The following is a 27,565-nucleotide window of genomic DNA, read 5'->3' on the forward strand; positions in this document are numbered from 1 at the left end:
TTCTGAACTTAAGAAATAAAATCAGCATTTCCAAAACAAAGTGGAATAGAAAAACAGGGGATTGTACCTGAAACTGCAGATTATGCAGTTCTGTACAACTTGCTTATCATGTAACTTTATTTCTTCCCCCTCCCCCCATGGCTACCAACGTGACAAAAATATGTCTGTTCTCTGGATGCAAAACAGCAACTTCCTTCATAGGATCTTTCTAGTTAATTTTGGCAAGTCAGAATGACTTGGTCGCTCAATTGTTCCAATACTGCTGGTTACTGTATACAATGTTCTCATATACTGAATTAAATTGAATTTACCAAGATCTAGATAAAATAAAGTCCTAGAGTAAACAGGTATTTATACAATACTCAATCTTAAAAAGTAAAAACCTCAAAAGAATACAGGAGTCACAAAAATTAATGTCTTTGGGCATTTTATTTAGTCAAGTAACAAGAAACCTCTACAATATTTCACATACCAGCTAGTCACTAGTAACAGCAAGAATCTATGCACCAAAAACACAGCTGAGTAGTACAATCACAACTCTAATGCAATTATTTTTAACCTGCTGAAAGTTTTAGTGGATAAACATTGATGAAATAAGCACACAGTGAGATGCATGCAAGTACCAGGTGAAATGTCACCCAATACCAAAAACAAGGAATCATGAGCACAAGATGTCCCTTCTTTGATCTTAAGCCTCAGTCGATGGGCCATGTTTTTTTTAGCACAGGAAAACCTTATTATCAGCAACAAAACCACTATTCTGAATATTATGAAAACACTCAGGAAACCCCCATGTCTCGGGCCAATTAAATCAAGAATGATTTGAACCAGAGGAAAAGTATTATCCCTTTCCCAAACCTGTGTACTACTAGGACATAAACAAGCTCTTGGTTCTAAAGAACAGGTCTGTGAGCTTAGGTATAGATGTTCAGAAGCACTGGGCCCAACCATGTTGCCTCCTTCACATAAGCGGCTATTATTACTGAATTACCCTCTGTAGATCATTGGTGAGGTTAAGATCAGATTGCACAAGAATTCAGAGACAGGCACAAATTCAAGTTCCTGAATCTACAATTTCAATTGAAGACACCTTAATGAACCTGCCATTGTCTGGGTGTGTGGCAATTTTGGATGACCTCAAGAAGCCAATGCCTAGGATAGGCATTTGCTAAGAGGATATCCCGTTTACCCACATAGGCCTCCAGGTTTGTTTGCATCTATAATGACCACCATTCTATTAAGCAAATAAACATGTTCAGAGACCCCTGTAAACCTCCCACTCTTTCCCACTCCAACCCCTTTCTAGCTTAAAAAAACCCTAAAACTCAAAAAACCCAAACCCAAGTCTGCTCTGAATCCTAACTTTTCATTAGGACCAGTTCAAGAAATGCAACCAAGTGGAAAGTAAGGACATTCATTCATTGTTAAAAGTAGGCCCTGACATACTAGTCTAACAGAAAATTTGGAGAAACCACAAGTATAAGGAAAACACCCATATTAAATGGGGGAAACCCACAAAAACCTGAAACAGTTTTTACAATGGCTGAATATTTACTAGACAATGTTGACTACAAGGTATGCTTCTGCAACTAAAGAGGAGAATAAAAAGATGCTGAAAATACATGTTAGATACTAACGATCTTCAGGCTTTGAAGATGTCATTGCATGAAGAAAATTATGGGAAACACTGTCCCCGATAATTACGTACACCCTTAGTGTAACATATGGAGATCACTGTCTCCGATATAAACACCGTGGTAGGCAAAAACTACCTTGTTCTTTACTCATTATGGAAGACACTGCTTCCGATAATGTAAGCTAGATTTGTAAAAGAGGTACTGGAAGTTTTGCACTGAAATTCTGATGAAATGCAGGCATGCCAATTTTAAGATGCAACATTTTACAAAGATGACCACCACTATTAAACTCTTTTTTAAAGAATAGTAATTGGGTTTATTTATTTCAACTTCATTATCTTTGTGCTAAATAAATGCACCAATCTTGCCTAAAATGTTCTAATCCTGATCTGTTCTGCTCAATAGGCTATTTCCTCAAGGATTTGACTTCATCTCACCATTTACTCAAAAAGTTGTGGTCAGTCTAAATTTTAGAGTCAAGACCTGTCCAGTGGCAGCACACAAACAAGTCATATGCAAAACTTCTAGTATCTGTTCAGATTTATTAGCAGATGCTGCTTTTAATTCAAAAAGACGACAGTATAACTGTCATAATTATGGAAGGCACTGCTTCCGATAATTATCTTCTATAAAAAAATGAAACACCATTTATAGTGAACTCTGTCACTGATAAATAAAGACAAATAAATATCTCAGTGCCAAATAACAGAAAGCTTTCCCATGAGGTTAACTATTTGGCCAAAATTTGGCAAATATATAGTTTAGATTTGACAAACTGAGCAAGAGTGATATCTTTTCAATAGTCCATATCGACCTGACATAGTTCAGAGGACTGCATGGAAAAGTCACTAAAGCCAATTTTCTTCTTAGGGGAGGGGGAGAGAGGTGGGGGAAACAGCAGGAAAAAGTTATTATCAAAAAAGTTCTTTGGCTTCTAGTCTCCTCTATTCATGAAGAATTCTAGGGTATACACCAGGGTCATGCTTCTGTGAGAATCACCAAATGAAATTTATTCAGGTGAATCACCTCTATTTTAGACACTCCTGGCAAGGAAGTCCTCTCCCTGATTGACTCTGTTTCACAGAGGGAAGAGAACTACCACATCTCATAACCTCATCTCTCGGTCAACAGCAAGAGAATACATTAAAAGTGGACATGGAGTCCTCAGTAGGCATCTTCTTTTTCATGTTCGGGGTAACAATTGTTGGATTAGGACTTAGTGCCATTATTGGACCTGTGGTTCCCCCAACTGCTTTTGGTTGGGGAGGGGGTGAGCTGAGGCAGTTAACACTGCAAATAACCTTAGATGGAGCCTACAGATTAACTAGAAGGAAAGGTCTTAATTTTTCAAGAGTAAGTTTAGTTTGGCAGGGGTGTAAAACATTCACCTAGCATTAAGTACAATTACCTTGTACTAATTGCTAGGCAGGATTTAACTGTTTAACAAAGCTTTTAACTTTATAGTCCTGCTGAAAATATTGGATAAGACCAGTGATGATTTTTGAGGACTACATTGCCTTACTGTTCCCATTTGAGTTGTGGGAGTTTCAACTAAAATTCATTGTCTATGTCCCAAATATTACCAGCCAGTGAATTTGCAGCCCCTTGAATTGTCCAGGTAGCAAGGGCTAACTGGTTTCTGAACAGTGTTTCATTGAAGTTATTGTCTTTATTCTTCAAAAGTTGTAAATGGTTTAACAAAGCTGAAAGAGTATGAGAGCCAGATCCCCAGAAGATATGACGAAAGGGAGTTTCTCTTGGAGAGACATAGGGAGAGAGGAGGCTGTATTCCACCTAAAAAAAAAAAAAAATTTAATCCTCTACCACAGGTCTGGAAACCACAACTTTATTTATTTATTGTTTTTAAGGCAATTTGGGTTAAGTGACTTGCCCAGGGTCACACAGCTAGTAAGTGTCAAGTGTTTGGTCTGAGGCCACATTTGAACTCAGGTCCTCCTGACTTCAGGGCCGGTGCTCTATCCACTGTGCCACCTAGCTGCCCTGGGAAACCACAACTTTAAAAAAACAAAACTTTGAAAGACAAGAATTCTGACTAATGCAATGACAAAAAATGATTCTAGAGAACCGATCTCCTGACAAGAAAGGGAACAGACTCGAGATGGTAGAGGAGATAAATTTTTTAGACATGGCCTGGGTGGAAATTGATTTTACTTTACTATGCATCCTTCCCCTCACTCCTTTTCCAAAGGTAAGGAGGTGGGACACAAAGTATGGAACACAAAGATAGAAAATACAATGGGTCAAAAAGCTGAAATAGAAGTAGGCATGAATATCTACAAGATGAGGTCCTTAGACCCTAAGGCAGTTATTATTATTAGACAATCAACATACTGGGTGGCCCAAAATTCAGGTGCAGCTTTCAATTAAAGTATACATTTATTGAAACTTTAAATCTTCAAGGCTTCATAAAAAAATTTTTTTAATTTAAGAATTTCTAATGCGAATGGTGAACCCACTTGCCAAGTTATTACCTGCTATGTATAGAGAAATCCTATTTTACCTACAATTCAAGATGGAGATATTTCCCACCTATCTCTAAGTTCAATGCCTAGCTCCTAGGTCCCCCCTCTTAGTTCAAGACTGTTGGATTTTCTTCATTCTGTAAATGAAATATTTTTACCAAGAGTAAATTACTTACTTTCATGATACGATCATTGATTTCTCTATTAACAAGCTTATTGGCAGTGTCTGAACGATAGAGGTCATTTGTGAGGTCATGAGTAGCTCTGCTAAAGTCCCCACGAGCAGAGAACATCCACTGATAATTCAGATTCAGGCTCTGAAACAGACAATACAACGTTTACAGCCTAAGAGGGAAAGTACTCTGTTCAAAATCAATTACCAAGGACTTAATAAGTCCTCCCATTCCTAGACAAGGTCAAAGCATTTCCCCACAAATTTAAGCACGTGACATTGAAAACTCAGGCAAGTTTTCTCTACCTTTCAGACAGCCAACCTAGTAGACAAAAGAACCTTTGTGGAATTAAAATACTAGATTTGTTCTAGGGATTTAAGCAATACAAAGCAAAGTACAATAGAACACTTAAATTTGTCTCATTGTAACACACTAAAACTTCCCAAGATCTAAAAACAAAGATTCTGAAAACTAATACCTAAAACAATAGACCAAGCTTTATATAGTACAAACCTTTAACTCTGACTTGTATGGCAAAAGCTTCCTCACAAAATTGAATAACTCTTCATTGTACCTTTCATAATCTAGGTACAACTCATGGTCCCGGGTAAGCCTAATCACCATTTGGACAGTCACTTCTGCAGCTGCCTTCATCAGCTCTTTCAGCTGAGGAATATTTTTCAGTTTATCATAAGTATCCAGTTTGGTGCCCAAATATGGGTAAGGTTTATTCTAGAAAACAAACAAAATCTGATTAGTATTGGAAAACAGTTTTGGGAACCTTGACTTCAGATTTTATTTCTAAGGGAAATTTAATATTTAATAAAAATTTCTAAGCGAGGAGAAAGTGTCAGACTAGTGGTCATTTTAACAAGCATTTACTGAGTATTTACCTATGTGTCAAAAATGAAAGCTCCTGACCTCAATTGAGCTATGTGAAGGCATTAAGATACTTATGTGCCAGTTGATGGAGAGAGAAAGGGGAAAAAGTCCAGGACCTCAAGGGAATTATATTCTACTGAAAAGGGAAACACCAGTACAGTTCAATACTAGATGCACAGAGTAAATGATGGGGAGGTCGCTTGAACCAAAGGGACCAGGATAGGCCTATAATGGGAGACGCCCAGTGCTCCATGCCTGTGAGACAGTCTATGCAAAGGCATGGAGACAGAACATGGCCACTGTGCCTAGGAAACAGGGAAGCAAGTCTGACACTGAATTGCTCTAGAGAGCCTGAATTATTCTGGAAAGCAATTTGGAATTATGTCCAAAAAAGTTACTAAACTACTTTTGACCTAATAACCATATCACAAAGAATGAGGAAAAGGACCCATGTATAATGGCTCTTTTTGTGGTGGCAAAGAATTGGAAACTGAAAGGATGCCCATCAGCTGGGGAATGGCAAAACAAGTTATGGTATATGAATATGATAAATGAAGGTGAAGGTTTCAGAAAAACTAGGGAAGAGTGGAAGGAACTGATAGAATGAAGTGAGCAGAACCAGAACATTTTATCCCATAACAGCAACACTGTAAAAAATAAACATTGAAAGACCTGATCAATATAATGACCCACCTCAGTGCCAAGGACTTGTGACAAAACAAGCTATCCATCTCCAGATAAAGTCCTGACGGACTCAAGCGTATAGATAGAGGTTACATACAGCTACTCAAGTTTCTCGAGCATAGAAATGACATGGTCTTAAACTGTGATTTAGTAACATTAAACCGGCAGCTCATGCAATTGTCCGTTGACCCTCCACAGTACCAACTACTACTCCAGTAGCTCTTCCCTAGGACTCCCACTTCTTTGCTTCTCTCCTAATACCCAGTGCTTCAACCTCATTCCTGTTGCTTTCACTTAAACACTAAGCGAGCATCAGTCCTGCTGATGCTGACCCCCACCTCATTCCCGGCTTTGATAAAGCTGGGTCTCTCCTGACCAACATGCCACCACTGCCAACAATGCTATGCTGTAGTTGTAAACTGACTAAACTCTCCATTATTCTAACCATTCAACACAAGCATTTGTTGAGAATCTACCACAGGGAAAAAAAGGGGAGAGGAAGGAGATTCAGCAGTAGGAGACCTTTATATTATAAGGCAGTAAACACAAAAAATTCAGCACTGGCTAAGAAACAGAAGATAGATTAGTGGAACAATACAGTAGTAAATGACAATAACAACTTTGTGTTTGACAAATGTAAAGATTTAAGTTTTGGGGATGTGAATTCATTATTTAGAGAGAAAAAGCCTGACAGAAATTTGGGCATATTGGGCATCAATATATTATATCATGTATCAAGACAAGGAACAGGGATAATATAACAGCTACCATTTCTACAACACTATGTTGCCAGGCACCATAGAAAGGATGCATGAAAGAAAACTATACTTTATATTTTTATAGTATGTATGTGACCCAAGTTGTTGTTTTGGTTTATTTTTAAACATCTCTTTCAAACTCACCTCACAAAAACGGAATGAAACTGATGGGATTCCAGAATAGGCAAGGAAGGGGTAAGCAGCATTTTCCAGTGAAAGTGGTTCCCTGAAAGGAAACCAAGTATTAGCCACTTTGACTAAGAATACCTCTACAGCAAGCGTTTCCCTCTAAAAAGTTTTAGTGAAATGCAACATTGGAGTAGGCCATTTTTTTAAAAAAGCTATTTCAAACCATAATATTTTAATACAGAGCTAAGCCTTTAGCTCATATGATTAAGCTGGTAGGCCATTGTTTCTTCATTCAAGTAGCACCCAAACTTACACCTCGCTGATCCAGTTAGTGTCTCTGAAGAGAGGCTTTCCTGTAACTGGATGGTTCACCTGCATGCAAGAAAGACTAAATTGGCATCAACTTCAACTGAAAGCTGCCTGAGCTCAATAATTTCAATAATTTTAGAAGCAGTCAGCTTTTAAACAAGATTTAGACTAAGACTGAAGAGGAAGTATAAAAGTTCAAGGTTTCATTTCAGTAATACCCTTTTAACAAGGTCCACTTATTAATGTAAAAAATTTTAATTCTATTTATGCCCACAAGTTGTTTCTTTTCCAAGGAATTACTGATCTCAAGAGTTGTTCATTGCTTTGACAATGGATACAATGTTTTTTTGCTAGCAGTCCCCTACCTCTTGATATGACCACCTCTGATGTGAACTATTTTGCATACACTTAACTGATTGAATTTTGTAAACTAAATGAATTTTGTAAACTAAACTGTGGTGTTGAGTATTTACTCATTCCTAATATACAACCTTGATGTATAGTTATTTTTCTTCTCTAATCCATTTTAGAAAATTTAGTATGGCATTTCACTTCCTGGCTCAAAGTGGTTCCTTACTTTAAATCAGGCAAAGGAACTTAGGGAGTAGGACTAAGGTCCTAAACAATCTCCTACCAAGCCTACGAAACCATCCGACCAAGCTGGTTTGGTTATTTGGTTATTCTAGCATATGAAAATGTGTTCATTCTCATCTACATGCATCAGTGTTCTCCCTGTCTGGAATGCCCACCTGCTACACCTAATGCTAGTCCTGACTTCCACCCCACTTCTGTGAAACCTGGAACCCAACACTTAAGGCCCTTGTCGAACTTGTTCAGCACTTATTTTTTTTTTCAAATAAATGTTAGTGCTATCTTCTCTACCATACATGGTCTGATGAGCCACACCGTACTTGGCACAGAGCAGAGAATCACGTGTTTACTGATTAGCAAGTAGGGGGATCTAAGTTAGTCCTATTTGTAAATGCAGATGTTACAAGAATGCAGCTTATTACACGCGTTATGGATAAATGGGAGCCAAGTCATCACCTCGTGGTGCTCAAGGCAACTGCTGGACACATTCCTTGCTGAGAAGGTGCTGCGCTGGCCGACAGGATTTCCTCACCTGGTAGTTTCCAATTAACAAACTCTCCAGAGGACCAATTTAAAGGACTTACCTCTTTCATGATTCTCTCCATGAGCGTATACAACAAGGGACTGGCAGAGACTTTGAAGTTATTTGAACCTGTAGAGTCAACAATACTTATTTTCCACAGTAACTTTTGACTTACCATAAACTAATTCTGATGGTGGTCTAGATTCAATTTTAAAGTGATTTTTAAAAAAAGCTTCATAACCTAACTCAAAAATCTAATTAAGTCATTTAGAGAAACAGGAAAAAAAATGACCAGGGTCCAGTAGTAATTTTTAGTATGCTACCAACTTTGACTTAAGAGAAACCCTACTGAATACTTTCAGAAGTCAAAGCAACATCTTTACAAGTATATTCATACTTGTAAGTATATACAGCACAGCCTAACAGAACATAAGCCAGAAATCCAAGAATGCCATTATTTCATATGGAATAATTTGAGCAAATGTTAAGGTAATTAATGAATTTACTGTTGTTCAGGGAAAGTGATGGTTCTAGGCTGAAATACTACTCAAAGTTATCTCTACAAAATGTGAAACTAGTGGTGGAGAAGTTAGAGGTGTCGGTGCCATTTCCATACATAAAAGCTTTCCTGAGGCTCCCTTACTTGCACCTCACTCTGCCACCCCCTGGAAATCTGTAGAACATAAGCTTACCAACAACAGCAGTGTCCAGATTGATGTAAGCGACGGCCTTTAGATGCAATGTGGAAAGGTAACCCTAAACAAGGAGAGAATCCAAACAAAACATAATTCAGTTCAAAATGAAAAGGTTGGTATTTCTGTTAAATATCATTGACACGTCCATGTTAACCAGTACCATTTAATTAAGAACTCAATCGGAGAACGTTATTCAGTAAAGACTGCATACCTCTAGCCATTCAGTGGCACCAACAGATCCAAATTCTCCACCACTCCAGCTGGCAAAGACAACGCTTCTTCTGGGTTTATACCCATCTTAAGACAAAAATGAAATTTTTCTTTTAAGTTTTGGTGATTCTTTTCATATTTGACCTTAGTTGTTCCCCAACAGACTGCCTCCCTCCATTGAACTCTATACTTTTTAGGAGGAGTATATAGGAGAGCCATTAAGCAAAACTGACATCGTACCCAGAATCCTCTACCAAGAAGTGGTCTTTTTTCCAGGAAAAAATTTCAATCTGATTGCCTTTTTTACCCTATGTAAACCAGGCAAGTAAAGTGATTTAAAGTTTGCTAGTAACACCACAGTCAGATAACGAACAGACAGACCGCCTTGAGGTGGTGCCACTAGCAGGTCTCAAAACAGATGGTTCAATTGCATGGAAAGTGAGACTGTCCCTGCCCTCCAAAGAGCTTATACTAACTGAGGAAGACATTGCACACATAACGGTTCAGTTCACTGCAGATACTTGGGGTACTAGTTCCGTCACTGTCAAGGATCTTGGTAAGCAACGTGAGGCAGATGGCACCCAACCAAGGGAGTCCAAGGACCAGAATGAAATGGGGCCTGAGATACTGCTGGCAGAGACAGTGATGGCAAGGGGAAAGAAGTGTTTAAGCAACCAACTGAGTCAAGCACCTGGTTGGAAGCCATAACTGGAGGTCCAGTTTCTGGCTATCAGGGTAGTCTTGGTGCTCAGGTTGCCTATTAGAGAGGAAGGGAAGGTCCCTTAGCTCCCTGTGGTGAAACTCCATTGCTTAAACAAAATTTAAGGGTAGGTTTTAACTGAAGACAGAAGCTTCTGTTAATGTGCCTGAATGTCCTATGTCGAATGAGAATTACACCATCAATTTTTGCCAGGACTTTATCCTTTCTATGACCAAAAGGCTCACTGAACCTTTTTACCATTTTTTTCACCCTATAAGGCAGCTAAAATGGAATTTTCTCCATAACTAGCTGATCAGCCAGTCAATAAGCAAGCACTTTCAGCTCAGCTACCGACCATACCTTTTACTCTGAACCAGGAAAACATTGTACATAGTAACAGCCACACTGTGTGATGACTGACTGATAAACTTAGCCCTTCTCAGAAATGCAAGGATCTAAGACATCTCCAAAAGTCTCGTGATGGAAAATGCTATCCACATCCAGAGAAAGAACTTAGGAGTCTGAATGTAGATGGAAGCACACTATCTCCTTTTCTTTTATTTTGTTTTGTTTACTCTTTCTGGTGGTTCCTCCTATTGGTTCTAATTCTTACTTACAACATCACTAATGTTAAAATATGTTTAATAGGAATGTGTATATATAGCCTGCATCAGATTGTGTGCTGTCTTTGGGAGAGAGGGGGAGAGGGAGGAGGAGAAAAATTTAAAACTCAAAAGCTTATGGAAGTGATTGTTGATAAATCAAAATAAATTAATATTTAAGTTAAATAAAATTAATTAAGTTAATTAATAAAGTTAAGGGGTAGCTAAGTGGCACAGTGGATAGAGCACCACTCTGGAGTCAGGAGGACCTAAGTTCAAATCTGGCCTCAGACACTCGACACTTACTACCAGTGTGACCCTGGGCAAGTCACTTAACCCCACTGCCTAGCCGAAATAACTAAAGAAAGTGAAAAAAAGGATAAGTTCCCTAGAGCAGAGACTTTTTGTAACCATAGCACTAGTAAGTAAGAAATCACCAGAAATCCTCAGATTTTCCTAACAGTTTCCAATTTCGAAAAGATGCGACACTAGCCAAGATTCAGCCAAACATTCCATAGTTCTTGGAATACTGAGTTTTGTGTTATAATCAAAATGCACAACTATAATTCAAGGTCACACTTGGTAAATTATGTTAGTCCTGAAGTAACTTTACCTTTAGACACCAAGTCAGAATATGCACGCGCAACCTCCAATAGAAGAGATGTCCCTACAAGAGATTTGGCAGTTCCAGGGCCCCAGGCATCCCTCTGAGCCCCTATCACAACATAGCGATCTGCAAACAAAAAGATCATGTTGAATTTATGCCTAATTCAGTCCAAGTTGAAGTGATGAAGTGAAAGATCTTGAAAACAAAACAGGCTTTTTGGGAAAGATCTGTAGAGTAGCACTCTGCCCTTCATTACAAGCTGGGACTATTTGTACTTTGGGAGAAAAGACAGCAAATTGGGGCACTGGCCTTGCAGTCCTAGACTTAAGATACTGTGACTCAGGTAAAGAATAGGTTCCTTCCTAACACAGCCTCATCTCTATGGGCAAGACATGCTTCTTGAAAAGATTTTTTGTGCAACACGGATCAAGTAAGTTTAGTCTATGATAACGATGAGTCTAAAAAAAGTCCAAAGCTGCTATCATCGACTAATCAAGAGTTCAGGAGTCAAATGCTTAAGTATTTTTACGTGTATATCTGTATCGCACAAAGGGGTAACCTACCAGTAGCTCCCTCGGTATGTTATTTTTCAAGTATTTCTTTTCAAAATATTTCTTTTCACTCGCTAAGTTACTAAGAGGTTCAGAAGCAACTATTTCTCTAGCTCCTACAAACTGAAAACCATAATGTCAAATAATGTATTTGAATTCAAAGTTTGAACTGATTTAGATAGATCAATATATCTCAGCTCCCTAGAATGTTACCAAATTCTCCCTACTAAAGAGAATAAGCTGAAACTGTAGGAGCCGTAAGCAGCCAGCGGCAGCATACATAGGTCAAAAGTTTATCTGGTATAACTAATACTTAAGTATACATATAAAAAAGGAAGAACACCAAAGAAAGCCTTACCTGGTTCATCGATGCCTTTGACAACTCCAAAGACGTTGAGAAGTTTTCTTTCTTCCAGTACGTTGTTGACAGTAAGTCTCACATTCATATCTGAGCTTATCTTACAGTCACTATCTACAATCCAGGATGGGGGACAGGGCTCTCCATGCATTTCCCTGAAAAGGAAGGATAAAGATGAACTGCCCGCCCCTCCTTTCTACCAAATAACCATCAGTCGTACGAATGTTTGATGACATCGGACCTTGGAGAATAAGAGCCACTTCTCGGCACCACTCTCTTCCCTCCTCTAACTCTTATTTGCTTACCTACTTTGCCTAATAAAGAGATTCTTGCATATTCTTGCAAAGTTAGGAAAGAGACCCAATCCAATAGCTAGTAAGATGGAAATTAACAGGGATAATTATAATTCTACAAAGGGTAAAGATCTGGCCTGAAAACAGGTCACAAAAGGCACTGGGGCAAAAGACTTTGGGGCTTTTATTTAAGTATAAGCTTGACTCTGAAACACAAGCATCATGGATTTAGAGCCTGAAAGACCTTAGAAGTCAGAGTCCAACTCTTGTCATTTGGCAAATGAAAAAGATATTTTCCCAGGGTGGTAAGTAGTAAAGCTGGTTTCAAATCCAGCAGTCTTTCCACTTACCACAAGACTGAATAATGGCTTATGTTTTGAGGTAGAATAAGCCTCTTTCACCAAAACTCTTACTTTTCCTATTCTCTCCAAATCTACACACATTTAACACTCTCTCAGAAGAGTCCATCCCAAATCTCCAAAATTATACTTTACACAAAGACAACTTCTTACCTTAAGAGTTTCAATGCAAGTGTTCTGGAGATTGTTTGGACAGGAATATTAGGTAATCCTGATGACTGTGATGGCGGGAACTGAGTGTGATTAAAGGAAGGGAATCCAGGTGTAAAGGGATCACCTGTTCCTAGATGAGCCTATTAAAACAAGAAATTATTATTTCACAAGTTAACAAAAAGACCAGTTTCTATCAGTATACTATGACCAGGAAAATCTAGCTCCTAGATGATAGAAGAGTGTTTTAGTAATATCTAGGGACTTGAAAGATTTGGGAAATCAAGGATCCTTGATTTTATTTGTACACATGACTTGTGTTTCCATTTCTGGGTGGAATATGCCTGATCTTTCAGAGGTTTATGGACAACTCTATAAAAATCATAAAGCTGCCCAGATGACACTAAGAAAACCTATTTTACAGAATTACCAACTAATTCACAAAAATCAGAGCCAGGCCTCTCAAAATTTATCTAATCTTCTGGTCTATAAAGGTTATAGCTATTTCAGAAAGATGCCATATACACTTCTCCATTTCCTTTGATGAAGACCAAATCCAACTACTTCAAAGAATATTCATCCAGACAGGGAGAGAAAGAAAACTCACATGTCCAAAAGGTACAATATCTGCCTCAATAATATCAAAGTCAAAACGAGCAAGGTATATCAAGACACCAACTGCTTTATAGGCTTCGGCATTTGCAACCTAGAGAAAAATGACAGTATTTTAGGTTTGACAGGGTTAAAATGTTTGGTTCTATGTTTCTACAGGGCTTAGACTTCCAACCAAGATGATTATGATTTCCTGAACTGGACAAATGGGCAGAAGTGGCACCCACAAAAGCAGAAGACAGAAATTCAGCTCAATATAAAAGAATTAAGTAGTGAGAACCCTATTCCTAGATGTGTGCCTTTTCTTAAAGGCAGCATGACCAATTCAATTCAGTAAACAAGGGCTATGGATATAATGAGCCAAAAGACAGTCCCTGCCCTCAAAGGAATCTAATGGAGGAGACGACAATGCAAACAAATTATACAAAGCAAGCTATATACAGACGCAGACCCAGACAGGTGATGAGGGCCTGCACCAGAGAGGTGGCAGTGTCAGAGGAGAGAAGGGGCATATTTGAGAGATATGCCGTGAAACTGACAGGTCTTGTTAACAGCTTGGGGGGAGGGGGGGGAGAGCGGCCTGAGACTCCAGCATGACTGCTAGGGTTATGATACTGAGGAACTGGGAGAGCAATGCTATTGCCCTCTATAGCACCTGGCCACAGAATGACACATGTATGATTATCATATTGCTTGCCTTCTCAATGGGTGGGCGAAGGGCAGAAGGGAGAGAGAGAATTTGGAATTTTAAAGTTTAGAATTTTTAAAATGTTAAATATAAATTTAAAAAATAATACAATGAGAAACTACAGTAACCTCCCCCTCCCCAGAACTGCTTAAGAGGTAAGTCAGATGCGAAGGACAATAGGAAAAGGGGCATCAGCAAAACCAGTGAGTGCAAGGCAGCCAGACACCACCCAAGGACACACGCTGCCTGAAAGACCCAGTGTCTGAAGGAAGCCAGAGCAGAAGGCTCCCTTGAGAAAGCTCCAAGGTGGAGAGGTTGGCAGTGCCAGGGAACAAAGAGCAGCAGGCCAGTAATCAGGCTAGGACAACTTCCAGGCTGAGATCTCTCAAATCTGGCCTGAAATGCCAGTGAGGGCCCTGAAGGTTGAGCACTCTGAACCTCAAAGATCTAGGAGACCCCTTCCAGGTATGAAGGGCAACACAGGAACCCAGGCAATTCAGGGCAAGACCAACCAGGGCCAACCACCTCACCCCAAAATAGCAAGGCAGAGACTAGAATTGGCACAAAGTCTCACATCATGAATAAATCAAAGAAACACCAACCAGTATGAAAAATTACAGTTCTCAAATCAACAAAGAGAAAAAGTTTATTCCAAAGGAACTTGTCTGTTTTGTTAACAGCTTTTCCCTATTATTCTAGCTAATAACCTACTCACCTTCTCCGCAAAAGAAAGTTTCCCAGCTCTAAGTAAAACCACAGATCCATTTATGGCAATATTTTTTGACATCAGGTGCTTGAAGTCATCTTTGGAGCCATAGTTAGCATAAACCAGTGCACCCTAGAAAGAAAACAATTGTTTCAAGTCACCATTCTAGTAGAATAACTCTACAAGTTAAATAATTATTGTACTGATAGTCAAAGGTGACTGTGTATTTACTCAAACTCACATGTCAGGAATAAAGTAGAATGACAGCAATACTTTGATGCAATATTGCATAATTAGATCTATATGCTTAAAAAGAAATATGCAGGCACATTTCAAAGTAATAGCTTATCTAGTTAAATTTTAGATTTTCTGAAGGTTTATAGTTTGGCTTATGCAGTAATTAAACTACTTTAAAAAATCACTGGCAAACATCTTTACACTTACACTAAGTTCTAGGGGACTACCTGGAGTAAGTGAATAATTGCAATTGCAGAACCAGGAGCACTGCTGTAAAAAATCTTTCTGAATAACTAAGGAGAAAGAAATTACCAAATGCAACATCCATGCTCATAAAATTTAGGCTATTTATTCTAGAATTTTCTGGCATATATAGTCTTAAGAAGCTAGTGCAAAGTCTAATACTGTTTTCTTAAATTCATAATTAAGTCCCTGTCTGCAGTCATCTTTGTATTTGTATTTTGTTTTTTTGTATGTAAATATTGAGTTATTACAAGGATGTTAATCACTGAGGTATGAATCCAGTGACAGCCAGGCTTGCCAGATCTCCAGAGTAAAAGCTCTCTTATAGCCAAAACCAAAGCCAACACAAAATAGGATGTTAATAAATAGGGTCTGAAAGTTTTGTACCTCATGACTCACTTACATTTGCTGTTGAATTTTCACTGTATGCCACATAACCATCTGATATAGGCTGAGTGTCACTGATACTTCCACTCTCATCCAATATGGTCACTGAGTTCTGAGAACCACTAAGAAAAAAAAAGTTTTGTACATTCTAGAAAGAATGAAGCACTTTAAAATGGTTAATGTTTTGATTATGTAACAACATCTGACATGATCTATTAATATGAGTTAACGTTTACTTAAGATAAAGGATTTCATATTTTAAAGCAGCCACTTTGTAAAATTCCCACTGTTGTCAACATACCTGCCTTTGACTTGTAATTTAACATAGTGTTTATCTTTCCAGACTTTTCCCATTTTTAGGTCCCTCCACTGCTGATAAATAAAATATCCAAGCATCTCATCCTCTTTCGAGCCAGCCTCATGAGAAGCATACTTCTTACTCAATGTGCTAGAAAGAAAGGCCATTCAAAATTCAACTCTTAATTTTGGAAGAAAAATGAAGCAAATTTAAATCATTTGAGACTAACTCAAGTTTCAGATGACAAATCTATTCAAGTTCTTGAAAATGGGTTCACTCAATACTTAACTCCACAGTGCCACCTGCCCCCAACTGTCTGTTTCTCTTACTATTGCAGTACTTCAAAAAAGCTAAATAGAGGCCCTTGTTGACTCTTATCCAACCCACTGGAACTGCCTTTTCACAGGCAGAGTTACCTTGATCAGGCATTACCTTTCCATATTTAAGGTTGCTTTATCCTTATTACTGATTACATTATCACCTTATTTTAAAAGAGCAGGTAGAGAAATTCAGAGTCGATGCAATATTCAGAACTCATGATCATAACCAGTTTTAGATAATCTTGTACTGTCAATCCCAACAAGTCAGATTTCTAAAACCACCTAGTTTTAGATGTAACATAGTTTTATTAACTAGAAAAAATATATACTTGCTATTCTACTAACAAGTGTCATTTGCAAAATGTCATCTTCTTATAATATCTAGAACGTCTTTTACTTTCTTCTGCTTTAAGACCCTGTTCAGTTTATCTGCATCTAGACTCATCTTTCAGGCTCTCCAAATTCCACAGCCTGGAAGCAACAGTTGTGCCTCCCAGTAAGGTGGAGGATGCCCAGGCCTTACCATCACCCTGTCACTTAAGTCCTCTGGACTGTACCATCGTGGAAGTTGCTTGGGCCCTCCAGATTCCTGTACACTGTTTTCTGACCTGTGGGTACACCTTAAGCACCCTTCATTTTGTTTCTTCCAGTTAGACTTGGTTGAGCTCCTCGACAACAAAGGCTCTCATTTTCTCTATTTGTATTTCCAGTGTTGAGCACAGTGCTTGGGACATAGTAATAATATTAATCTATTTTAGTTTATGCTAATAATTCAATCTTACTTATTTCAAACTAAAGGTGTAACTTAAAATTATAAAGACAATCTTCCAATTGTGATACCTATTTTGCATAATGGTTGAGGTTCCTGGAGTAGTGAAGTAATGGAACTTTTCTTAAATAAGTATTAATTGTCTGCCATGGTCTACCAATAGATTCCCAATAGGCACTTAGCACTGCAGACATGACCCCAACTTCAATCCTAAGTTAGCTGAATGTATCTACATGACATAAATTAGTACAGCACAGTAACCATAACGTTATATGATGATTTATATGAATAACTTAGCTATTCTCAGCAATACAACGATCCCATGATGAAAGATGCTGTCCGTCTCCAGAGAAAGAGATACTTTTTCTTTATTTTTCTTGGGTTTTTTGTCTGTTTTCACCCCTGTCAAAGGGAGCACCACTCTTCCAAATTCCCAGGTTTATGACCCTGGGGTTATTTTTGCCTCTCTGCTCTCACATTCCACATACCCAACCAGCTGCCTGTCAAACCCTGCCATTTCTGCATTTCTGCAGACACAGCCACCACCTTGGTTCTGGACTGACAGCCTCCCAATTCATCTCCCCATCTCCTCTCTCCCCCACTACACCTACATCACAGGCCTCGGAGGGGGGGGAGTGGTGGGGTTGATGGTGAGGGTCCTTGGGGGTTTACGAGATGATCACACCACCCCTTGACTCAACAAGCCCCAGTGCCTCCCATTACTCCATTACACCGGTTCTCCCAAAAAGTCCTAGTACAGTTTATAGCTATTGTTAATACTCTGCAACCTGGTTTTTGTCCCTACCGTTCTAATTATCAAACACAATGTCTCAGGTTTTTATCCTAGATTTTTAAGATAGGGCCTCCTTGAAAGTCTGTCCTTGGCTTCTGTGAAATGGCACTGTTTCGAGGTATCTTTCAATCTGATCTCTCCAGCCCCAGAGAGCAGTCATTCGGAGATAGTCCTTTGGCTTTCCTCAATACAACCCTCCTATGTGGATTACCTCAACACATTTTTGGCCTGAACTGTTTCCCCCATTCTAGTCACACATTTCCAGCTATAGATAAATGCCTATATGGAGCCGTTTCATTAGTATTTCAATGTCTAAATCCCAGAATCATGCATACCCAGAGTCATTCCTATGCATGTCTGTAACTCTTACATTCTTATTTTTTGATAAATGACTACCATACTGTCAGATCTCTCAATTCTTTCTTTCTCTGCCTAGTTCACGTGGTTATTTTCTTCCTCACTATACTATTGCTATATTATCAATAGCTCTATTTTCTTCAAAAAACAAACAAAACCAGTTCAGCTCTGATCAAGTCACTCACCTTCCCAAGTCTTTAGACTTCCTTACCACTCACCAATAAAACCTAAAGGCTTTCTACTTTTAAGCCTCCCACCACACCCCACAAAGAAGGGACACTCACCATTCCCCAAACATGCCTTGTTCACATTTCCATTTCTACCTAGGGAAATTCCTATCCACCCAAGATCAAATGCTGCCTCCACAAAACTCTCTCTGGGAAACAAAACTTATTATTCTGAACTCCCATGGTATTTTCATACTTCACAATGCTTACCCAAAATAAGCATTAGCAAGCAAAGTATAAATGTTAATCTCCATTAGACCGCACTTCATTCTTCATTTTATTAATTCAAACTTAGCATCTACAATATGCAAAGGATTATGTTAGGTGCAGGGATGCAAACTATAAAGTGTTATATATACCCATTTTAATGGTTCTCTAATTACAAGATAAGAAACAGACCCCAAGTCCTTACCTGACTGTGTCAATAAGATTTTCAGCATCCAGTCTGTTTGATACCATTTTTTTGAGGTCATTCCAAGATAATTCAGGTTCAGAGTTCAGGAATGGAAGTTCCTCTGGCGAATCATCCTCTTCCTGAGTTTGCTCTGTTCCTCCACTGGAAGCATCTGAACATTTATTGTTGGTTTCGAGCTGTTTACAATAACCCAAGTAGCCAACCATAAATCCTAAGGATAAACAAGAGTTGCTATCTGAGGCATAGTTCTAAAAATATAAAATTTTCCCATATATATATTTTTATATATAAAATATTTCCCTTATAACCCTATTCACAAAATGTCAAAGCTACAAGGAATGTTGTGGGTCATCTAATCCTTCCAGTTTACAAGCATATGTGTAATTGACATTTTTAAAAAACTAAATACCTCCTAAGTTATTACTTTTAATATTTACTTAAAATTGTGATAAGCCTTTGGGCTTTGGCTTGAGCCAAACCAAAAATAAAAACAAAACAAAACAAAATCTACCAAAAGGTCTCACTGCTCTTAATAAAGTAGTTTATTGTATTGTATATGTTTATTTAAATACCACTGATTGATCAGTTTATCTAGGGTGACATTTTATACAGATGAAGGAACTGCTTTTCACCTACCAAGGCCAAAACATACAGCCATGACTCAATTCTAGGTCACAATTCCTGGTCTAGTATTTTCTTTTCTTTTTTTTTTAAATTTTTTTAAATTTTTTATTTTTTAGGCAATTGGGGTTAAGTGACTTGCCTAGGGTCACACAGCTAGTAAGTGTCAAGTGTTTGGTCTGAGACCGCATTTGAACTCAGTTCCTCCTGACTCCAAGGCCAGAGCTCTATCCACTGCGCCATCTAGCTGCCCCCTAATATTTTCTATAACACTACTGTTTCAGTGAAACCTACTCAGAATTAGTCTAACAAAGCAGAAGTGGCATAAAAGAATGAGTGATGGATGATGCCTTCTAAGGGTCCCTCCTTACCAATCAAGAAAAAGATTGAAACAGCAATAATCCCAAAGCAGATATTTCCACCAATGGGCTTTTTTCTGATGACATGGGGACGATTATTCTCTACGTTGCTTTCACCACTGTCTTCATCTTCTGCGGCCAGTTTCATTTCCACATGACTACTGTCACCATCCATTTGCCGGGCCAAACTAAAACGTGTGTATGAAAGTGGTTCTCCACTAAACTAAGGTTTAAAGAGAAACAGATAAAAGTGGATGAAAAGGAATTAAGAGTTACGTTAGAAAGGGAATACTTTCACGAATTCAAGAATACTTATATTTTGGCTCTTGATTTCTCTCCATATATGTATCCCTACACACACACCTAAAACATCAGCCAACTGGTCCCTCTTGTTATTCTTAGTTATTCAAGTCCTGCCATCTTTCACAGACTTTCATTTGTATACCTCCTACCCCTTGTTGGGAGTTCCTTTTCTGAAACATGAGCTGAAAGTGTTTTTCTTCTAGACATTATGCAAGGCTTCCACAGGAAAGTGCTCTGATTGAACCTATTCTAGAATAATCATCTCCTGACGGAGTTGGGCCTCAAAACTCAAAGTTTAATCACAACTTTAATCACAAAAAAAAAAAATATCACCCCAAGCAGTTCTGGTAGCATTTGATATTCTTCCTAGTTTTATCACTACAAGTCATAGTCATGCTTATCAGGAAGCATTTATTAATGGGTCAGGCACTATGCTCTACTGGCACTAGGAATACCAAGACAAATTAGTCTCTACTCAAGAAGCAAACATTCTATCAAGGGAGATACCATGTAAGTACTAAGTATAAATACAGACCAGCTGGTGAGAAAGGGAGATCAGAAAAGGCTTCCTACAGAAGGAAATGCTTGAGCTGTGTCTTGAAGGAGGTGACTGAATGTATTAGATGGAAGTAAGGGCAGTATTTGAGGCCTGAGAGGCCAGTCCTTGAGAGGTCAGTTCAAAGTCAAAGCATGAGCTGAATACTGTAATGAGGATCAGAGAAAAGAGTGGTACAGCTGGACTGTGGACTACCATAGTGGAGAATCATGCTTAATGAAATGGAAGCCAGAAAGACAGACTGGGGCCAAGTTTTGAAGGGCTTAAAAAGCCAGGAGTTTTTTGTATTTAACATTCTTGAAGACTCACAAAGAACAGATGTTTTATGTTAATAATATGTTATCTTACCAAGTTGGAGATTGCTGATCTGGCATGATCCATCATACTGAACTTCTATATCAATTGCTCCAATAACCTAATAAGGTAGAATAAAGGGAGTTATTAAGTTACAGAGTGAAAGTGATGACTACTAATAGCCTATGGTTCAATTATCTTAGTTCCTATGCCAGATCTTAAAACTTACTTTAATAAAACCAGGAATATGAATAAGGTTATTTTATACATTTAATTTTTACTTGGTCTTTGTTTCTTACTATGTTATCTAGGCAAGCACCATTGTACTGTTCAAAGATCAGAAATTAATATTGACAATGTGCTACTTTTCACTTTAAAGATGAAAGTATTGGGGCAGCTAGGTGGCACAGTGGATAGAGCACCAGCACTGGAGTCAGAAGTGCCTGAGTTCAAATCTGACCTCACACACAACACTAGCTATGTGACTCTGGGCAAGTCACTTAACCCCAAATGCCTCACAAAAAAAATATATATATAAGGAGAGAGAGAGAGAGAGAGAGAGAGAGAGGGAGAGAGATAGAAAATAAACAAGCAAAGTAAGATCAGTCATGAAACAAGGACAATCAGCAATCTCTATTTAGGGAAGAAGCTTAATCATGAATGGTTAGGATCCTATTGCTGTATTCCATGAGATCTTCCCCCACAATGCCTCACTGAATGGCTCCGAATGCCAGGCAAACTCGTTAAATTCTACCTGCACCTTTCCCTTCTATAATCTCTCATAGTTATTCCTCCTACTTCACAAGGGGTAGGGGTTAGGGGTACAGCACCCTTGCAATCTGGAAAATCCACATAAATTTTGGTCCTCTCTTCATACCAGAAAGTAAAAAGTCCTTTTTCTTTTATGGGGCATTTACAGTACCTTATTGTAAAATTTGGGGTAAGAATTTGGTCACAGGCTATATTACACAATACTTTACATATATTTTATGCATTTCTGAGTTTCAATCAATCAGTACTTATTAAGTGTCCTACTATGTGCTGAAGATACAAGAACAAAAATGAGAAAAGTCTGTCTTCAAGGAGCTTACTGGAGAACACATGTTGACAAGTAAGCAAATATAGGACAAAAACAAACTAAGTAAAACATAGATGAGGGTGGGAAGAATCACTCAGAACATAGTGGCTATTGGGAGAACCAGCAAAGGCCTCTAGAAGATCATGCTTGAACACAGCCTTGCAGGAAAATGGGGAGGTACAGGTGAAAAGGGAAGAAATGTTCCATTTGGGTAGTAACAGGCCAATCTGGCTGGGAAACAGAGCAAACATGGGGAGAAATATGTCATCTGACTAAAAGGCAAATTGTGAAGGGCTTCAAATGCCAAAGTTCAGATTTTATTCTGAGGACACTAAATTTGAGGAGAGGAGGTCACTGCCTGGCCACACCCACACTTTAGAATTATCACTTGGGCTGTAGCAGGAAAGAAGGGTTGAGCAGATACAGGAAGACCAATAAGGCTACTGCTTAGGTTACAGTGATAGTCCAGTCAAGGTGACAAGGGCCTGAATTAAGTTATTATACTATAAAGGAGGGAGAAGCAATAAAATGTAGTAACTTAGAGGGTTCAGGAGGCGAGAATGAAGAAGTGAGGCCGACTCCTAGGTTACAAACCTGAATGCTGAGAAGAGTACTGGTGCACTCCACAGAAGCAGGGGAAGTTAGGTGGAAGGGTGAGCTTAGGGAACAAAACAATGGAGTTCTGTTTTGGACCTGGGGACAAGCAGGTGGTATGCAGGACTGAAGCTCAGGAGTGATTTAAGGGTTGAATCTATGGATTTGGGAATTATCTGCAGAGATGATAGCTGAATGCATGAGAAATGCTGCAATCAAGAGAGGACCAGGCCCAAGCTACTCTCTGGTACTTTTGCTCATGATGCTTTATGTCTGAAATGATCAATGAATTTCCACCTCAGGTTAGAAGCCCTTCTCTCCTCATGAAGGCAAAGTCATCTAAACTTTAATGGATATTTTAAAAATGATGAATCCTAACATTTCAACAAGCATTAGAGTAAGGGCTTCAGAGCAGCTAGCTGACACAGTGGATGGAGACTCATCTTCCTCAATTCAAATCAAGGCTCAGGCACTCACTAGCTGTGTGACCCTGAGCAAGTCACTTAATCCAGTTTCCTCATCTGTACAATGAGCTGGAGAAGGAAATGGCAATCCATTCCAGTATCTTTTGCCAAGAAAACCCCAAATGGGGTCAAGAAGAGTAGGACTCAACAACAAGAGTTTGTTTTTATGGGTCATTTCTCCAAGGACACTAGCACCCTGAAGGCAGGAATTGTGTATCCCACCTCCCCTCCCCCAAAAAAGTAACAATTGCAGACTGATGGTATCTAATATGCATTATTTTTGGTTTGGTTATCACTGACATACCAATTTTTTTTAAATAATTTTTTAAATTTAAAAAAGTATTAAGTTTTATTTTAAAACAAGGAATTCTACAACTTCTGAAGTTTAATGGTTTGATGCCATAGTTATTTCACGTAGTTCTCAAAATACCAGCAAATACATAGCATACACTATGACTATATATCTCACTTGGCTATAGCATGAATTATAGACATTGTCCACAATTCCTAAAGCCTATAAACTAAAAAGGGCATCAAGGTCATTTTCCAAAGAAAATAAGGGGGAAATGAAAAAGCCAGAGCTTAAGTAAGAAATTCAATTCCTAGAAGTATATTCTCTTACTATTCTGGGAATCGACTTATCATATCCCCTACACTAGACCAAATCTCCAGTGCCAGAACTACAAGAGTTACCACACCTTTAATTACGCAGCCATTTTCTTCAGGGAAAGCTGTTCTGCAGTACAGAAGTTAACACTTTTAGCTGATAAAACTGGCCAAGTGTTATAGTAAAAAGGACTCTGGAAAGAATTATATGGTTTCTGCCACTATCACAGAAACTCAAAAATGGAAAGGTACCTCAGAAATCACCTGATCTACCACAGAAATCCAAATCAGTGGTCATTCAGCCTTTGTGTGAAGATCTTTTGGTGAGAAAAAACCTTCCACCTCCCAAGACAACTAATTCAAGTAGTTCTGTTAGGAGCTTGATTGAAATCACCACACTATTCCTATACTTCTGTTCTTTAGGGACAAAAAGAACAAAGTACTTGGTCAGGATTAACAACTCACAATTATATAATTCTTAAGTCTGATCTTTCTTGTATACCATCTCATTCCTAATTATCACATTCTCGTATACCCTACCCCCTCCCATTCCTTTTGTTTCTTCAGGCAATACATCCCTAGTTCCTTCAACTGAAGGCCCTCCTATGACAGACATGGTCTTCATTCTTCTTACCATCTAGGTTACTCTCTTCTGGAGTCACTCTAGACCTTCCTAAAATGAAGCACCCTGAAATAAACACAATATTCCAGATTTGTTATGATTAGGGCAGAATACAGGGCTATTCAACTACTAAATTTCTTACTGCAAAGAGAATATAACTTTTTTTTTTTTGCCAGTTGCAATGTATTACTCATTTTTTAATTAACTAAAAGCCTGCAGATCTTGTCATCCAACATTTTAGGCTGTTTGAAAATTCTGATAACCAAGTCTTAAGGCTATACCTCCAGCTAAGTCATTATTAAAAGTATTCAGTAACTTGGAGTTAGGAGCATTTGGCAGAGCCTTCTTCTAAGTTAGTACCAACCATCAAACCTTTTGAATCCAATCATTCAACTGACCCAAATCCACTCCACTGTGATACTGTCTAGCTTCCATCTTGTCTACAAGGGCAATATGAGAGACTCTGCCAAATACTTTGATAAAAGGAAGGTTATCCAAGTCTACTACTTCTATTATCACTGGAAGGTCACAACCTAGCAAACCAGACTGAGAAGTCAGCTCAGATATATGTTGGAGACCTTGGGTGGGGTTCCTCTAACTAAAATTCCTTCAAAAGTAAGCCCCTATCTGAAAACCAAATTAGAAAAGTGATCAATGACTCCACAAAACTCTACAAACCCTGAGTTGTCAGATATGTCAGCTGACTTTGCAAGTTCATTTTAAAAAATAAGCTTTCTGGGACCAGTAAAAGTCGTCATGTCAAGTTGATGTATTTTTTAAAAGTGGGATTCCACTGTGTCCTGTTCATCCATGAAGAATAAGTTGGCTGACAGCAAACACCTAGAGTTACAGAGCATCTCAATGGTGTAATAACTAGTTTCTATTATTTATAGTTTGGGTATCATTAAAAAAAGAGAAAAAAGAATACTATGTAACAACATTCCATTTCAGACTACCAATCAACAAACAATGTAATTTGAGTCCCTATACCACAGTGTAGCACAGTCAGGCACTGTGCTAAATGCTGGGCATATACAAACAAAAAAGAAACAATCCCTGTTTTGCATAGATGTTAGTAGCAAATAACTTCTCCTACTTGGGGTACAACAATTTATGTAAAAATGAACTTTCCCAAAACTAGTTATTGACTCTTGGCTTTGCTCCTATCAGGGCAAGAACTATCAGGCTAGTTCTGCCATGGGCATGAAATAATGTCTTATGGTCATGTGCTCCATACATACTCCAGGCAGAGTAAAACACCCCACTTTTTCTATTATACAGGTATATGGGGGGTGGGGAGTGTTAGTTCCTTGGTATACTACTAAAAGCACAATTCTCAGTTTAGAAGCAAGCACTATGGGGCAAAGGGATGTCAGCTTTTGTTTCATGGTCAATGAGGTCAAATTTCTGAGCTTACAAGAGATCACTGAATCAGCATCTTGTATTCCAAAACTATCTCTAAAGCCAGAATGAAAGGTATCAGGTGTCAAAGGACTCAGACACTGGACTGCTTCCTCTTTCAACTTTCCCTAAGGCCACAGCTAGATAACAACTGTGCTAGGTCAAAGCAAGAATTTTTCTTTCTTTTTTTTTTTTTAAGTTTTTCTCTTCACCTCTATAAAAAAATAAAGAGGTACAAGATACAGATGGTCAGCCATTAGTGTATGTTTACTTCGCAAGCTGACCGAAATTGCAATATCAATATCTTCAGTTCTGATATAACATCATGGGGGAAAAAAAAACACTTTGTACTTGAGACGTCCCTTAGTTCACGAAATTAAAACTACTCAAAAAACATTTCGGTAGATAATAAAGGGTTGCCATCTTCTAAGTGGCTAACACCACGTTTAGGTGAAGTGACTCAAAGTCACTGGCAAAATTATGAGTAAAAGAAACAAAAGTTATGCCTGGTAGTTGGAAAATCACCCCCCCCAATACTCCGAGATGCCTGCTACGATCTCCCACTTCCAAAATTTCAAATCCCAAATACCTCTAACCAGACCCATTCTTCTCCATATAATATTAACAAGACGTTCCTTGAAATACATTAACAAGCCGTTTTTATCAACCAAATATGAAAGATGAATTCTAATCCCAATAGCCAAGGATAGAGTACAGAGGTCGTTTCCCAAAAAATTGCACATGACCCTTTTATTTGCTTCATCTTATAACCTGGACCCTCACCCATCGATACCCCCCCTTTCCTTCACAATCTAGGCCCCATCCCAGAGAATGGATGAGTAGATAAATTCTGCTATACTACTCAAGTTTTCTTTTTCAATAGAGACAATATTCAGCCTGATGCCCAAAGAGTCCTAAATTGTAATAAACCTGAGATATCAGACCAGAAAGTCAAGTTAAGCAAAAAAGCATGCATGGTCCCCGTATGCACGTGCAAGGTTGACATAAGCTGCAATCCCCTAGCCTGGACCACGCTCGGCAGCCTCGTTCCTTCCAAGTATGAATGGGTGGCTACCCAACCCCCTGGTGAGTGCAAGGTTCTGGGCTCAAGGTCACTTCACAGAACCTGACACTAGTCCCCCAAGGCCTGAAGCGGCAGCCACGTGCTTCCAGAGCTAGCAGGCAAAACGAGTTGCTGCATTACCGGCCAGAAGGGACCACAGGGGGCCTCGCTCTGTCCTCTCTCACTCAAGGGCCACAGAGCCTAAGGCAAATTCTATTAAACGGCTTCGGATTCAGTGCCTTTAAAATTATGGGCCCGGGCGAGGGGTAAAGAGTCAGGAAATGCACGCACCCTGGGGGGCTGGGCAAAGGAGGGTGATGGAAGAAACCTTGGGGGCAGTGTGGGAGAAGGCAAAGAGGGAGAGGAGGAGCCGGCACCTCGGAGCATAAAGGGGGGGGGTGCTTTTCCAACTACCACGCACAACGCACGCACGGCCACGCGTGCCCCGCGAGGATCGTTGGTGCGCTTTGGGGGCGCCCCCATGCACCTGCAGTGCGCTCCGGGAGGCGCGCGTGCTCCAGCCCCTCCCAGGGCGGGAGAATGGGGGACGGGGTGGGGAGTGCGGGGAAAGCCCGGCCCCGTTCACCGGCCCCTCCTAGAAAGCCCCTCGCTGCATCCCGGGAGCCTCGGCAGCTAGTGGACAAGGACTGGGAAAAATGCAGGCAGAGAGGAGAAGAACGGGAAGCCGGCTTCGCTCATCCCCGCAGAACGGAGAGCCCGGGAGGGGGAGAGGAAGGCCAAAGTAGTCCTTCCCTTCATATCACTTACTTCTGATCGTCCTCCGCCAACGCCGATGCCAATGCGAATGCCGACCCCGCCGCCGCCGCTCTCATAAACTGCACCCGCCACTCCGCCAGA

General features: G+C 39.3%; 1 protein-coding gene across 1 annotated transcript; it reads right to left on the reverse strand.

Moving 5' to 3' along the window:
* Nucleotides 1-410: 410 nt before the first annotated feature.
* TFRC (transferrin receptor) lies at nt 411-27,565 on the reverse strand. Its single transcript, XM_027845194.1, has 19 exons — nt 27,476-27,565; nt 20,934-21,000; nt 19,739-19,949; nt 18,744-18,957; nt 15,869-16,015; nt 15,584-15,689; nt 14,710-14,832; nt 13,302-13,400; nt 12,698-12,837; nt 11,893-12,047; nt 10,990-11,109; nt 9,076-9,161; nt 8,862-8,925; nt 8,231-8,298; nt 7,060-7,118; nt 6,762-6,843; nt 4,807-5,025; nt 4,297-4,437; nt 411-3,431 (listed from the first exon to the last, which is right to left on the reverse strand). The coding sequence occupies exons 2-19, from the start codon at nt 20,967-20,969 to the stop codon at nt 3,189-3,191; spliced, it is 2,313 nt and encodes a 770-aa protein (XP_027700995.1). The 5' UTR covers nt 20,970-21,000; nt 27,476-27,565; the 3' UTR covers nt 411-3,188.

The sequence above is a fragment of the Vombatus ursinus genome, unplaced genomic scaffold (assembly GCF_900497805.2).
Source record: "Vombatus ursinus unplaced genomic scaffold, bare-nosed wombat genome assembly UNPS02014959.1, whole genome shotgun sequence".
In the NCBI taxonomy this organism is placed as follows: Eukaryota; Metazoa; Chordata; class Mammalia; order Diprotodontia; family Vombatidae; genus Vombatus; species Vombatus ursinus.